At 31.2% G+C, this 17,539-nt stretch overlaps 1 protein-coding gene across 3 annotated transcripts in view; it reads right to left on the bottom strand.

Annotated features, from left to right (window-relative positions):
* The window catches only part of COL5A2 (collagen type V alpha 2 chain), a 135,484-nt gene that overhangs the window by 59,614 nt on the left and 58,331 nt on the right, over positions 1–17,539 (bottom strand). For all 3 annotated transcript variants that reach the window (XM_015596548.2, XM_025039437.1, XM_025039438.1), the window contains 4 exons: positions 8,759–8,983; positions 6,029–6,042; positions 1,947–1,979; positions 746–778 (listed from right to left, as the gene is read on the bottom strand). In XM_015596548.2, coding sequence (XP_015452034.1) covers positions 746–778; positions 1,947–1,979; positions 6,029–6,042; positions 8,759–8,983 — 305 coding nt within the window. The remainder of the gene's footprint in view (positions 1–745; positions 779–1,946; positions 1,980–6,028; positions 6,043–8,758; positions 8,984–17,539) is intronic.

A 17,539-nucleotide genomic window follows, 5' to 3' on the forward strand; every position in this document is an offset into this window, starting at 1 on the left:
TTATTTTTCCTCAAAAGAGTTTCAGTCGAGTTATGAAAACTGGATTGTGTATTTACTCAGTCCAACATACAGTATTGTTTAAAAGCAAAAGTTTCAGAAGGACTGGAGCAGGTCTGCTAAAGTATACTTGTATTTTTCTTATGTTGGTTTAATATATTTTAAAATCTACAGGAATTGTGCTTGTGTGTGTGTGTGTGTGTGTGTGTGTGTGTGTGTGTGTGTGTTACCTATCTAGTTACTCATGAATGCTACTGCTAAGCCAAACATGAAATCAGTAGTCTTGTATGCTAAACTGGAAATATGCTATTCTGATGTATAATTTCTCAAAGTCAACTGCTATATGATAATTTCATTAACAGATGAATTAACAGTTTGTTTCATTACACAGATAAAAGTAATCTACCCTTAATCATTGTCAAGAGACAAGTATGCCCTAATTTCAATGAGTAAGGTTAATCTAAAATTAGCAGTGTAATACTAGCTTGTTTTGCCTTTCAAATAATCAATAGTAACACCAACACTTGAGGAATAATAGGGTTCGTTAATTTCAAAATTAAATGATCTCCTATATGTCATTCATTGCTGCAAAAGAATACCTAAACTTGAGATGTATCAAGACAAAATACTTCAAGAAACCAAGCACCATTGTTTTACATTTTACGGTCTTTTCATGAGTATACTTGTAAAAATTTTCAGTATGTCAAAGAACTTAGGAGTACCATGAATGTTGGAGGGAACTACTTACTGCTGGTCCTGGACGACCACGTATGCCTGTTACCTAAACAACAAACAAAATAATTTGTAAAGATAAAGTTCCTAAAGAGTTTTAGAAAAGTCAAAGGTCAAACAAATATGAATAAAAAGAAAATCCCCCGTAAATTAAAAAAAAAAAAAAAAATGGATGCTGTCAATTGATGCCCATTTGCTCCTTGCCTTATGAGTTAAGACATTATATAACTGAAACTCTACTACAGGGAGGCAGTAGTAGTATAGCCATTAAAAGCACCGATGCTGGAGCCAAGAGGCCAGGGTTTAGATCCTCACTCTATCCCTTACCAGTTGTATGACCTTGGACTAATTACTTATTGTCTCTGTGCTTAGATTCCTCTTCTGTAAAACGGTGACGATAACCATGAAATTACCTCCCTCACAGAGTTGTTGTGAAGATAAACAAATATTTAGTAAGCACTTAAAACAGAACGTAATACGTAGTAAGTACATATAAGTATTTTTAAATGAAAGAAAATAAATACGAATGATTTTCTTTTTATGTAATCTTTGTTAAAAACAAGCCAGTTTAAAGGCAAAGCAAAATTGCAAACACTGCCAAATAAATCAACATCCATACATTTTTTGAGAGAGTGATGATAACTCCTTTAAAATCTAAAAGAGTAGTGTTAACGAACTTAATCTTATATAATATATACTTTTTGATCACCTACAAAACTAAATAACTTGTAAGAACTCTTATACTACGTGGAATCTCAGGATAACGGCATAACGTATTTCCCAAAGCGTGGAACATTAAATAATGCCTTTCTCTTTGGATTACATGGCTATTTACACTATACACCTGAACTATCACTTTATATTCACATGCAATGTATTTAATTTTGTAAAACTCTGATTTTCACCTATAATGAGACTAGAGACTATAAAAGTTAGAAATATTGTATTAAATAAACATTTAATTTTGTATTAAATAAATAATCTGTTAATTCAAAATTGTATTAAGTAAACATTAAATTTATAATATACATATTGAATTAAAGAAAGAATTAATTTTGGTTTGCTTGTTTTATACTAAAAATGTGGTTATAAAATAATGAATTTCTCTTTTTGAAAGTATATATATATAAGTAATAATATATAACTATACTATAGCTAAGTTTATTAAAGGTACATGAAAACAATATATATATATATATGTATATATATATACTTACAACAGGCACTAATCCTGGTTCTCCTTTTTGTCCCTAGAAAGTAAAAAAAAAAAATTCAATTAGCAAACTATAATGGCTTTTGGAGCATGAACACGTTATACTAGAATATTCTATATAAACACTAGGAATTTCTATGTGAGAAATATTTTTTAAATTGAGAAAAGAAACTTAATCAATTTTAGAATATTTAGTCAGACATTATTCATGAAAAAAATACTCATCTGAAAGACACAAAAAGAAAATAAATACAATGCGTAAAATGTGTGAAGTTGTTTTGCTTCTGTTTTTACAGCAGTCAAACCCAGAAATGTTTATGATGAAAAGATGTAAAGTCAAAGTGCCATAGGCAAAACTACCCAAAGACTAAAAAGACAAAAGAATATTCAGAGATTTGAATACATTTGAATTTTCACACTCATGTTAAATACCACTTAGTTTTTAGTAACTTATCAAATGCTGTGCCTGAAACACTTGCCACCCTTTTTTAAAACTCATGTAAGAATCTGAGAAACAAGAGATATGTTTCCTCGTCTTACAAAAAAGAACATGATAACATTAGTCAGATAATTCTCAATATCTGAGGAAGATCTAGAAAAAATATTAAGTGAATAGAAAAATAAAAAATAACACAAAAAACAATCATAAAGTAAATAAAATCAGGCAGTTTAATTAGCTGATGTAGCACAGATAACAGATGTAGATGAAATTTCTTTTGGTACTTAGAACTTTAAATTCTCAAAAATTATATTCTCATACCATGATGTCAAGTACATAGATTAAATAATATTGAAGGAATTGTACCTTTATATATCTTTATTTCATCATATATTTATTTGTATTATTTATTTCAGGATTTGTCTTCCAACAGATTATGATCTCCCCAAGGTCATGATCATGTCTACTTTATATCCTTGGTTTGACAAACGAAAGTTCTCAAATTCTTATTGAATATTTTCATTAATATATTATGAAATAATGCTTTTTATTAGGCAATTACAGATTGCCTAATAAATACATTAAAGATTTTATCTAAAATGTAAAAGAAGCAAGGGTAATGAATTTTATTTTATTTAGTTTTTCCTTTCACATACATTCTTTGATCTGATTGTAAAAATAATATGAGTTCATAATAGAGGAAATATACAGAAGAAACTAAATATCATACTCAACACCCAGGAGACAACCACTGTTAACAGTGGATATTCTTAGTTTTTCATCATGAATTTGATTTACCTAATCAGTACCTTAGTATTTTACTCTTAGATTTTGTTTTCATTTTGTAATTTAAAATAACATTATAATGAATATCTTTGTTTATAAATGTTTGGGTGGCATCTCTAATTAATCCTTATGCTATATTTCTAGAATTTAAAGTTGTATTTTTAAGATATTTAATCTAGATTACCAAATTGTACTCCTGAAAGGCACAATCTAATTACATTCTCTCAATAGTATCTCACACCTGAAAATATTTTGTGAAGTGAAATTTTAAAATTATTTTAGAATCTTAATAGTCTTAATGACGGACTTAATGGCAGAACAATACCATGATTATACTTGCTGATTCTAAGGCTAAGGTAGCTAATGCCCCAGAAGTCAGGAATAAATTGAGAATTCAGAACTGGGAAATAGCTCCACAGAAGCAGGAGGGAGGAGCTCTATATGAGCAAGTTCAAGGTACAACATAGGAGACTAAAAGACAACATACGAAAAGACTAGGGGAAGAAGGGATCAGCACAGATGGGCAGCAAAGCACCACAGACTTATTTCTGCATTTCCACATCTGCTAACTTAGACTGAGCCTTTCTATTTTTAACATAATGTGAAAGTAATAAAACTTTGGGTATTCTTAGTTGGTGTGGGTATTCTAAGAAAACTCTTAGAACTATAAGAGCTTTCTTTGAAATACTGAAAGAATTTGAATTGTTTAGCGAGGGTATATAAATCTGTGTTCGATAAGAAAAGGACTTTATGAGAATGATGCTGAAAAAAAATGTCGCTTTCTGGAACAAGTCTAGAAAAACAAGTAAAAAGGGAGAAGAAATTATTTCAGTCAAAATGAGAAAACTAGAATATACTGCTAAAAATGATTGTGAAATCTCCATCCTGAGACCAACAAGGAAAATGCATGCTTTGCTCTTTGTATTTAGGAGAACGGAACCTGCTGATTTCTTTCTTAGCCAGATTATAGGCTTTTTGATATCTTATCATGAGTTATCTCTCCACAATATTTGACATGAGAAAAATATTCTATTCTCAGGGTCTGATAATAAATTTGTCTAATGATTCTATGATATTTATTATTTTAGAAATAAGCCACAGATGTAAATATTTGCTGACTTTATTAATATGGACTTTGAATAGTTAATTTATGTGGAATGATGACTTATCTAAAGTTTAAATTTGATTTTCATATCCATTCAAATACTCAAATTCAGATAAGAATTACAGTTTAATTTTACATCTTGTCTGTTACTCGTCATCTAATGCTATGTGGACATGCCTTAGGACTTTTATAGGATGCTGTTACCATAAAGACAGTCAAACACTGTTTTTCCCAACATCATATCATCTGTATCATTTGCCTCATATGGGGTTATAACAAAGGCTCGATAATTATTTGGGGATTAACTTGAATGAATAAGTTATAAATAAAAATTAATATTGATATAAACCAAGCACAAATGCATTTTTATAGCAGCACTCTGCTCTTGTATTTCTGATGGCAAGAATCATGAAAATAGAGGCACGTAACTAAAATGTGCTAAGGTGGCAACTGCTTTGAGTGTGTCCTTCTCCCAGCTGTCCCACATTGCCCTTGAAAAAAAGACAGTAGACTAAATGATATAGCCTACAGTTGTCCTTTAGTAAGTTGGGTGATTATTAAATGAATTAAACTGATTATTTCAGGGCAGTTCTCACTGTTAGTTCTTTTTTTATTTCACAGATTAGATAGGTAGATGATAGATAGATGATAGATAGATTGTTTGAAGCCTATACTCAAACTTTTAAGTTTCTATTTTTCTAGCTTTCATATGTAAATTAAATATGAACTGGTATTTGTAGTCCTTCTCCTTTGATATATGTTTAAATAGAAATAGCTTCACTGATAATCATTCCAATCAAGACAAATTCATGGTATTGCCCTCAGGACCAAAAAGTGTAAAAGTGGCCGGGACATCTCTTTGATAGCACCACTTTCATTTACCATGATGGTATAGCATTGCTTTATCCGATTATCTGATTATCACTCTACTGATTTTCCAATGTATGCAAAAGTAAAGACAATTTAAATTCATTAGTAATCTATTTAATAATTGCCATGAAATCTGGATTCCCTATTTCCATTCCTGATTCCTGTGCCCAACCCATCTGGATAAGACTGAAACAAATAGTCATATTTTTCAACTTGACCAGAAAACTGAGAACACATCCAAGGGAATTGAACTCTCTTCATTTAGTGGGATTACCTATGTCCAGATGACAAGTGGCTAAACTGGCCAGTGTACTAGAGTCATGGCTGTATTACACCATTTTCCTCTTGAGTGTAAGGCTTGTCTCTGGGATTAGATTTTTGGCTCCTTGAATGTGTGAGGAAGGGGAGCAGAGAGGAAGTGATGTGTGTTTGGTAAAATGATCAATTAACTCTTTTAATTGAATCTTTACTTTCTAACTAATGGAAGAGGGACTACAAGCCCAAGGAAGTAGAACTAACACCCTCCTTTCTCTCCTTCCTTCTTTCCTTCAATTAAACATTTATTACACTTCTAATATATGTAAAGTATATACTCAGCTCTGTGATAAATGCAAATAATTCAAAGGTTAATATGACACAGTTCAATCCCTAATGGATTCATAACCTTCTGGAAAAAAACATCTATAAACAAAGATTAACAAAGTGAATAAAATAGAGGCATCTGTAATCTATAAGCAAAGTAACTGAATTGTGCTCATATATTTATATTTTAGGGTACTTTCTACCTTACAAAAGGTTTTGAACACTTCAAAGCACAGTCCTATGTAGACAATACTAGAATAAAAGTGACATTTATAAAAATAAAACTATTCAAAGTAAAACTTACCTTTCTTCCTCTACCTACAAAAAGAAAAGAATAAATATGTTATTTTATACAGAAACAGTTGTTGAGAATCTCCTAAATATTTATTTTAATAATAGAATTTTTATGGAGTCAGAATTTAACTTAAACAGCTTTCCCTAACACCAGTAAGCAGGACTCAAAAGTTGTTTTGAATCAATATATCTATAGAGACAAAATATTACATGCCTTTTGAAAATTCTGACATTATTTAAATATTTTTCACATCATTTATATAGCATTTAAAATCATTAAAGTATAAAATTAACAATGAAGATTATAACGTTATTTTTAATTAATACTCTTTTTGTGTTTTATACTTTTCAGGAAGACCATTCATATGGTTAATAAACCAAAATATATTAAAGGTATACAATTATGCAGTGAAAAATCTCCTATCTTATCCCCTTTCCTTTATTTCCCACATTTCACGCCCCCATAGAAGGCCACTGTTATTGATTTTCCCATAATTAGTCTTTCCAACCAGTACATAATAGAATATTCCATTAGTCATCATTTGAGTTAGCAGTGTTTTAAAGTTCTTTTTCAGATAGATTTTAAACATTTCGTGTTGTTTATCCTTAGCCACTTTATCCTATCAGTTGCTATTATAAATGAGGTATTTTTTTATTCCCATCACTTATTCTATGAAGTAATTGCATAAAATAAATCTATTAGTTTATTTTACATTGCCTTGTCTTACTAAAATCTTTTATTTTTGTAGTATTTTTTACTCCATTCCACAATTATATTTTCTGCAAATTGATCGTTTTACCTCCTCTTTTCTAATTTCTAAACCTCTAATTTCTTTTTCTTGTCTAATTGTTTTTTTCAGGTACAGTCAATAATGTTAAATTGTTGTGATAATGAATAATTATGTTCTATCTCTGAGTTTGGAAAAACATTTCTATTATTAAATATTCTTTTTCTCTAGTTTTCCAAAATACTTTTTTTTCCTTGAAGTTTAATAACTTTACTAAGATAAGTCTCTTTATTGATTCTTCTGAGTCAACTTTTTCAGAAACTTGCTTCTCGTTTTTAATATTGAAATTGAAGTTTCATGTTCTTTAGAAACGTTTTCTTGTAATATATCTATATGTGATATATCGCTACTTTTTCTTTGAGGATTCTTCTTCGGGGCCATCTTTTACCTGTCTTCTATATATTTATTATTTCCTTTCAAATCCTTTTTAATTTTTTTTCTTTTCTCATTACTATTTTCTATGTTCCTCACTGTATTTTCTGTGGTATCAATTCTCCTTATGTTCTTTCCTATTTCATCTTCAGTTCCCTATGATTTTGGTTTTCCTCCTACTTCTTTCCTCATCATTATTTTTTTATTTGTATTTATAATTTATGGCTTTCTTCTCAGAGGCAATTGCTTTATTAAGTTTTATTTGGTTATGGTGACATGGTCAGAATTTTTTACCTGTTCTGTGGTAATACCTTTATCAGTATATTCTGCATCACATAAATTAGCTAAACTCTACTACTTTCTTTCTTATAGTAGCTTTGTATCAATGTTGTTGTCAACTCTTATTATTATTTGTCTTGGAATGAATTTGGTGTTCCAAAGCCAGCATTTTGCAGAAGGTTGTGTATTTTGTTCTGGTTTTGTTGTTTTTTTTTTTTTTTATATCTGCCACCATTATCCCAACATAGTATTCACTTATGAAGTATTTTTTTTTATATCTGCCACCATTATCCCAACATAGTATTCACTTATGAAGTATTCATTCCTTGGAGCTTCTTTGCAGATTGTATCTGCTTCAGGTAGCCCTTAGGTGTCATATTTTTAATTCTTTCCATTATATTATCCTTATTAAATTGCTAAAAATTGTGTTTAGGTGTTTATTCAAGGCACATTGTTACTAATGAATGATATGCAAGAAGAAAATGTTAAATTACTGTCTAATATTTCCATGAAATACTGTTGAATACGTCATCATATTTGTTAACTGCAGTGGAATTTGGGGGAAAAAATAATGCCTTGACACTGTCTTCACAATGATTCAAGTCTCTATTCATTACTGCTGAAACAAATAACCTAAAAATTTAATATTAACCTTACATTGTTCATTAAAACACATATAAATTTGTTTCTCATATATGTATCTTATATGTACTCAAATCCATAGTATATGTTAAACACATTTTTAACAAAAAAAATTTAAAACCCAGTAATTTATATTATTGTTTTCTCTAGGAAATCTATTTCATTCTCCTATCTTTCTTAGTCAACATTAAAAGCATTCTGCATTTATGAGCTAATGTTAATAGATGATGCTGTGACATTAAATTACATCAGAAATAATTATTCCATTTCCAAAGGGAAGATAAATGTGTTTTCTTGATCTCCTCTTAGAACATCAATGAACTTCATAAAAAACCAACAAATATCTTAGAGGTATCCAGCATGGATAGAGTAACAAATGACCATCTTAAGTGATACAAGGAATTCTCGAATTAGACAGAATCATTCAAAATTCAGCCAAAAATGGCCCTGGTTTTTAAAAATACAGGAAATCATTGTCTCTTTCTGACTAATGTTAACCTTCTGACTAATCTTCTGGGTGAGCAAAATCATTAACCCCAAAGACCATTGAACAGTGGCTTAATTATTCTCTTGAGTTGCTGAATTCTTAGAGCAAAAACCACTGCAACTATAAAGATGAGTCACTGGATCAATTCTGAGCTGGACCTAAGGATTCTTACCAAAATTGGTATTGCCACCGCCAGTTGTATGTGGACAGACAGGACAGCATTCACCAGGGGGAGTTATAGGGTCGGCACATTCGAGCACATCCTGGCACTGTATCTTGTCACAAAGAATGGCTCCATTGTCACAGACACAGATCTGGCAAGGGGCAGGTTTCCAAATGTCCCTGTTTAAGTACATCTGACCATTCTGAGTGCAGGCTATTTCTTCACCATATCCTTCTAGAATAAGAAGAAAAAGAAGAAAAAAAAAAGGTTAGTAATCTTCTGAAATTTCAGAATCTGGGAAATATTTAAGGTGAGTCATCTTGTGGGTTCCAAAAAAACTCTGGGTTAAGCAGTAACCTCCCAAGGACACACTTCATTTAGTATTTACATACAAAGCAATATGTAATTCACAAAACGTGATTATGATACTTAAATCCTAGTACGATAGGGGAAGGAAAAAATAGTGATTCAAAGTAGGTATAAATAACCAAACAGGAGAAATAAAAATAAGCCATGTGAAAAGGGGAAGAAAAATATATAGTTCTAAAGAGAATACAACAAAATTAACAAAGTGAATAAAATAGAGGCATCTGTAATCTACAAGCAAAGTAACTGAATTTTTGAAATTGAAATTGAAAACAATTTCAATGTTTGGGGAACGCCATTGTGACTTTCAACTCACAAGAAAATTTAATATATCTCACAACAACAAACGATGCTATATATTCATGTACTATGAAGAAAAATGTTTTTAAAAATTTTAAAAAAATTTTTAAATTTATCAAAATTAGTTTTATCAAAATTAGTTTTAAACATAAGGTAAAAAATTAGTTTTAAACATAAGTTAAAAAAAGAATAACAGCGTACCATTTTGTGGAATGGATTTACATCCTAAACTAAAAGTGCTTACTACACTGTAAAGAAAATACAAAGCTAAACGGTCAATGAATTAATTATCTCTGCATCAAAATTAATTTTGGAAAGCCATGACCAAAACAATATGGCAAGCTATTATATAATATCTGCCAAACATTTTTCTCTATTAAGATAAAAATTTAATGCATATTTTTAAAATAAATATACATATATTATAGCAATTCTATTATACATTTACAACAAAATCAATACATATATTACATCTTTAACTTTGTGATTTTTAAGAAACCAAAGTAGAATATTTTAAAACATAATGTAGATCATATTAACCTTGCCTAATTCCTTCAAGAGCTTCCCAACTACTTAAATTCAAAACCCCTTTTAAAGTCCAAAGGCCTCCCTTGCATAACTTGATCCCTTTGTCTGGCACTGCTTTCCCTTCACTTATCTCAGGTTCCCATCACTTGCTATTGTGGCTTGTTTAATTATCACCTGTCCCCACAAGACTCTGACTGCCCTATAAAAGCAGGCTTCCTTTACTCAATCGATATACTTCACAAAACTCTTTAAATAACTCATTTATTCATCTATCCGTTCATTCATATTTTATTATGAAACAGTTCCTAAAATGTGAACAAATAGGCAAAACTCACTGCCCTCATAAAATTTATGAAATCAGTACAATTTATTTATTCTTATTTATTTTCTTATTTCCTCCGCAAGAGTGAACTCCACAGGTAAGGACAATGTGTCTTGTTCATCACAATATTTCTAAAGCTTGACGCCATACTTTTCATAGAGCCAACATTCAGCAAATACTTGTTCAATGGATGGATATGAATGAGTGAATAAGTGAACCTAAATTATTGTTCACTGACTTAACTGCACCAGCATTAACTTCATACTCAATAAAAAATAAAACTAAAAACTTTAAAAATGCATTTAATATTAATCTATGAAAGAAATTATTTGTCAATAAATATACTTAACTGATAATACAGAACTACAGAAGAAAATGATTTCAGTTTAGAATAAAGACATTAACCCAAATATCCACCTTCCTAGCTTTAGAAAGTTTTTCTTGGATAACATTCTTCTCACTGCTCTATGGAATACTTTCACATATTTATTTAGTCTTTCATCACAGTTATTCATCACAAATGGAAAATAGCTTTCAGAGCATGACACCACATCCTGGTGTTTGTGCTATTCATAAGAAGAGCACGAAGGTTCTAATCTGATTCATCTTCATTAAAAGATGTTTATCATATGATATGATACATAGCTAACCAATAAAATAACTCTGGCTTTGTATACAATATACAGCTCCGTATAGTGCATTATAGGCATTTTAAACCAAGAAGAAACTAAATCTCCTGCTTTAATATGCTTTTCTTCAGGACTATTTTGGAAAGAAAAAAAAAAAAAGAAAGAAAGAAAAGAAATTTATACATCAAATAAGCAGAACACTTTTAGATGAAAAATCACTTTGAAACAATGTAGTTCCATGATGAAACACAACCTATATAGAAATGGACACAGTCCATTGAACAATTCCATTAAATAAATAAATTCAGAATAACTTTTTTCATTAAGTTTTATGATTGAGAAAGAAATATCCAGTCACAAGCACTAAATACCACTGCTGAAAATCAGATATGCCATAAATTCAAGCTTGCTTGTCCCTTCCCATACCCTGGCAGACAAAAGTGTTCACATGGATTTACTGAGGTTTAAGTGAGTATATGCCTAGCACTGCATGGGCAAAATATTAGATGTATATGTGTTCTGTTCTCAAAAATATATATTATCATTGTGAAGTAGATTTAAATTGTACCAATGAAATTATAAGGTATGTGGAAATTGAGAATAAGACAACAAACAATAAACAAAATGACATGCAACAATGTTATTGATTAAATATGATTAAAACGTGAAAGAGACTCTTCAGGGGTGAGTTATACTGTTCCCTGCAGCTCCTTTGAGATTGGAATAAAAAGACACATTCTCTCCAACTTGTGTTAACTCATAGAAGGTCAGTTTCATTCTGAAAGTTTGACTTCAATCCCAGGGGCAGAGAAGTGTGCCACTGTTTTATTTTCTTTAAATTACAATGTTCAAAGTTAGTTTTATACTCTGAGTCATCACTAGTCCTTTTTCCCCTGAAAATTTATAATTAAATTTAAGACGATGTTAGTTAGAATGCTTTTAAATGGCAAGGAGATAAAAAACCGCATTCACTGCTAAACCCTGCCTTCTCTTCCCCAACACAAGAATCCATGCACATCACAGAGGGCTCAAAAACTCAGTGAACTCTCATTGTTCACATTTGAATGAAAGACACGTACAAAGAAACACTGAGTAGAAAACACAGGGTGTCCAGCATTTCTCAAGTTCGTACGTGGTAGTTGTGTACCTTATAATTAGGTTGTCTCTACTGTTTTTTACATAAATGTTTATTTAAATAAAAAGAAAAATAAAATAGAAAGCAAAATTGCAGCCAATTTGCAGTAAAGTTGTCATGACATAATTATTTTATGAATGACAATATTATAAAAAATTACTAAACAGGAATTTTCATATGGCATTCTGAGAGGTTCAATACTGTCCTCCTGAATCCTCCACCTATCATAAAACTAACCCAACCTGACATTTACCTTTATCTAAGGCTTAGAACTTAAAAAATTATTGATCTTAAAGTATGTAAGTAAACAAATATTTTTTATAAAATCTGAAAAAGAATTTGAAAACTACAATATTGTCACACTTGTATTTTTGCTATTTATGTTTCTTTAATGAGGACTAACTAATGAATATAATTAATTAATGTAAAATTAATGAGGACTGGTAGATATCTGATAGTACTGCCATTATTTTGTAATCTTCAGTGTTGGAATCTTTCAATGGTATAACCTTCAATGTAAATTTTTCAAAATTTTTATCTTCCAAGCTACAGAATTTTTTTCACCCTTACCAAATGTTCTAACAAATTGAACCAATCTATTGTGAAGTCATTACCACAGACATCTTGGCACTGATATCTTAGAGAAAAGAGATATAGTTTATCTGACCACATTTTATTTGAGAGTAATTCAGTTCTCCTGTATTTCTCATATATCCTCATATATTTGTCTTTTCATAAAGGTTATGCACTTTTAAATTTAGTTGTGAGAATTCAGTTCATAATCACTAGATGGCAGACCAAATCCATCATCTTATTATAATAGACAATTAGAAACCCAGTCATCAGAACTGCTGCTTGATAATGATGGGCCACGTCCTATGTCTACATTGCTTTATATAATTACTCATGCAAAAAAAGAAAAAAACTTGCATAGAAATGACCATATCGAAACCTCTGTCAAGAGAAATGTGATTCTACCTGTAAATTAAATCATTAGGGTCTACCCAAGGAATTTGAAAAAGTCCCTAAGCCTGTGAGGGATATTCCCTAGACATGAATTAAAGTTCTTTCTTGCAGAAATAAAGTAGAGTACTCATGTGTCACAAAAACTTTTAAATCTACTATTCAGACAAGTGTTTGTTCAGATCATTTTTCCCCCTGGACTGTGAACTTCTTGGGAGCCGGACATGTGTTCATCTCAGGAACCTTCACACTCAATGTCACATAATCAGTCTCTGATAAATACATTGGATGCATGGATGAATATGTGAGCAAATGAAGGAAGGAAGGGCCTTCCTTCATTCGCTCACATATTCATCCATGCAATTATTTCACTGATGTACTTATTTAAAAAATAGTACATGAAGCTCTCTTTCCCCCTTTCCTAAACTTCTCAGAGAAGATGTGCACTTAAGGACACCTGTTTTAAATGAAAGGGAAATAGGTTACTTGGTGGTTCTTGTCAAGAGTGTCCTTGACATAGACCTCTGTATGGCCAGAAAGGAAGAAGATGTGTCAGTCACAGTAGCTCATATTTTGGAACAATTTTCAGGAAGTTATAGCAGCCCTTCAGCCTTCCTGACCCAGCTGGCCACCATCCCTTTTGGGGTTGTGAAGGTCTGGGCTAACGTTATTTAAAATTCTCCAACAGCAAAAGTCTTGGAAGAGCTGGACTAATGGCATTGTCAGCTGTTGTTCTCATACAGTGAGCAGAATGTCTTCTGGGACAAGGGAGGGAACAGCAGAGCAGCCCCCACTTGACCCTCTGGACCAAACCACAGATGTTGCCTTTACCTATGCACAGCATAGCCCTGATGTAGATGCAGTTTCAGAGAATCTTCCAAGGAAATCTCTCCCTTCCCCCTGTTAATGACCATAAGGGAGAGACAAAGAGGTTAGAGTATTCAGTTCTTTCTTTAGACCATGTGAGTAAATGCCAACTATTCCATATTCATCATTACATATGAAGCCACCAGGGATAGTTGAGTGAGATCTGTTACATACTTTGACAATATTTTTCCACCCAGCCTCAAGGTCTATGAGAGGATAGGTGGGTAGGTGAGTATGAAGCAGTGTGTGGAATTTTGCATCTTTTATTCTTCAAAATACCTATAGACTTTCACTTTCCAAGGAGCCACCCAAATCTCTTCTTAGAAAGGTCATCCACTAAAGACAATCATATCTTATATCTTATATTCTAAAACAATACGACAATTAATTTTGAAAACGTATCTAGGAATCTGAGAAAGTAAAAAGACAACTCACACAATATTTCAGTGAAGCATACAAATAAAATGAGATCAGATAAACTGTACAAATATAATTTCTTCAGTGCAACCATTAAACATTTCTCAAGGCTTTTCAGTTAACTAGTAAAACTGCTGTTTTTACTTTACTTAAAATGGAAAAAAATAAAAAGGAAAATCTCTCATATTAGGTACTACTCAAGTTTCTTTCCATGTATCATTGGGAAATCTAAATAATTGTGGCCAAAATGTGAAACTAAAACTACATATAATGCACATGCAATGCTCATCTACAATTTTGTCTGGAAAACCAACTTTCAGTCTGCTAATGCATTTGACATAGATTTTTTTTCCCTCCAAACACATGGCTCTAACTATTGAGTAGCCATAAAAACACCACAGAGAGAATTGGGCCTGCCTTATATTGAATGTACTATAAATTTCAGTTGTAATTTCTGTTGTAATCCTATTCTCAAATGTTAATTCTCAATGAATAAGTTAAATAGAATCTGTGCTATGCCAAATGTGTTTGTTTACTTAAATGCATGGTTTTGAATTGTTTTGAATGAAGTTTATCTATTTAAGCTCTCCCCAGTATGATATTGCTTGAAATAAAGAGGAAAACCAAAAATTTACGTAGCTTATTTCTCTTTCAAATGGGTGATATCATGGCTTTTAGTAGTCTAGAGATAGATTAAGTAAGGAAAGAACAAACTCTGAGTAATATATAGTACCCGCATTCCAGATTTCCTTCATCTACTTTAGGACTTGGCTCATATGTCACATTTTCCGTGAAGCCTACTCTGACCACCTTACAAAAAGAAAAAAAAAAAATGAAAATTACCAAATACACATACACACACCCATGTCACTCTCACTCAATTTCTGCTCTTTTTTCTTTTAATGTGATACTTATTACTTTCAAACCTACTATATTATTGTATTTACCCTTTATTGTTTGTTTCCCCATGATAGAATTATAGCATTATAAGTGCAGATATAATTTATCTTAGTTTGTTCATTGATATATGCTGATATCTTAGAATAGTGTCAGGATCATAGTAGATGTTTCATAAATATTTGTTGAATAATTTATTCAATTTTAGTTGTTTTTGTTAGCCGCTTTAGATGGTAGAGTTGTTTTAAATAGTCTACAGTATATAAAAATGATCCAATTGTAAAAGTACCAAGGAAGAGCTCTACACTATATCAGATGTAAAATTATTTGCTTTGATCCTACGGTTATCATGTAATTTTTAGAAAAGTCCCATTTTTTTGTTGCTATTCAAATGTGGGCCATATCTATATAAGAAGAGATGAAATACTGCCATTTGTGACGTGGATGGACCTTGAGATAATCATGCTAAGCGAAATAAACTACACAGAAAAAAGTTGAAAGCCACATGATATCACGTATATGTGGAATATAAATCTAAAAGCGATAAACGAACAGGACAAACAAACAGAGATTCATGGACATGGACAACAGACTCGTGGTTACTAGGGTAGTAGGGGAGAGGGAAGGGGGAAGGTAAATAGGGTAAAAGGGGTCGAATATGTGGTAACAGAAAGAAATCTAACTACGGGCGATGAACACACAATGCAATATACATATGCCTTACTGTTAATTTGTACACCTGAAACTTATTGGATTTCGTTAACCAATGCCACCATAATAAATAAACAAACAAACAAAAATATATGCCATTGTGTTCACACAATGTATCAATGCTATTTATTCCAGATATTACATCTTAAAAAGAACATATATTTTATTCATTTTTATAACTAAAATGAGTTATTTTTATGAGATAATATTCAATATGGGACATTCAGATGGGTATCTTATCATTTCTTTGCAGCTGCATTTTGTGTTCTTTTTCTATCTTCCTTGATACAGAAGAATATTTAGACCTCTAGAGAAAATACAGACATTGTAGTCAGTTTAAACTTTCTAATTCATTCTTTATTCACTTCCCTTTCCCTGCCCAAGTTGAAATTTATTTTACAATGAACTAAACATTGTGCAGTTCTCAATGACTTTTTGAACCCATTCATTCTACAAAGATTCTAAAAATATTTTGAAGTGACTAAAGGGGACCTTGAGGGTTGCACTATCACCTCTGGAGCTCACTTCTGGAGTCAGGCAAGCACTCATGTTGTGAAAGCATAATTTCTAAATTTATCCACCTGGGTATATTTAGAGATTTGAACTAATACCCATTAATACTCAATTTTATCCTGATCTACCTAGATTTAATTTATGTCTATTTTATAGCTATTTTAAATTAGAAGGTGATTTTACCCTTCTTTCTGTCATTCTCTACCAAATCACTTCCAGAACAGACAATAGACTCCTTAAAATAAGACTAAAAAACATTATTTCAGAATTGAAATCCATCTCTTTATGATCAGCTTACCTTCTACAATACACATTCATGATTGTATAGAAATCATCTTATTCATTGCAATTTTAAGATCTAGCTTCAATATGCACAGAATCTCAACACCAGACAAATGCCATAATAATATTTGTAAGGAGAAAAAAAGCTGTTTCTTTACTGGGAAATTATACTAATAACCTTCTAGATGCAAAGCAAAGCTATTCATTGGGAAATTACTGTGCTTGTAGGGGGAACGATAAACAGGAAAAGTAAAGGCAGAGCAGGAGGTGGAGGAGGAGGGGAAGAAGGAGGGTAGGAAGAGGGGAAGCGGGGAAGAGGCTGAGAATACCAATAATCAAGACAATCATTTTCTTCTCCCATACAACTTTACTACATTGAGAAGAAAGATTTGCAAGTTTTTAGCGAAATACAGAAATAAGCTAGAGATATTTCATTATCCTGTGGTTGGGCAAGAAAATACAAAAAAATGGAATCTAAGATTTTTGACCTGTAAATTCTTGTGCTTCTGAAAAATTATTTTCCTTAATAAGTGAATGGAGACCAAATTAAAACACACGTATGCAGAGGAAATGTGAACATGAACGAGCTTTATTGGAATTTTGAAAGCTTTAAATTATTAATAATTATTCAATATTATTCCTTTTAATATTGTTTAAATTCTGAAATTTATCATTATTATTTAATTTACATTTTAATTTCTTAAAACATTGTGATTATGAAGAAAATATATATAAAAGAAAAGAACACTCTTGATGTTTTCTTAAAATATCTGTGGGAAGATCTTAGAGTTTTCAAAAATTTTTAACCATTTGTTCAATCCCAAATAGATATGGAACACTTATTTTTTGCTAAACACAGT

This window comes from Pteropus alecto, unplaced genomic scaffold, assembly GCF_000325575.1.
Source record: "Pteropus alecto unplaced genomic scaffold, ASM32557v1 scaffold3, whole genome shotgun sequence".
Taxonomy (NCBI): Eukaryota; Metazoa; Chordata; class Mammalia; order Chiroptera; family Pteropodidae; genus Pteropus; species Pteropus alecto.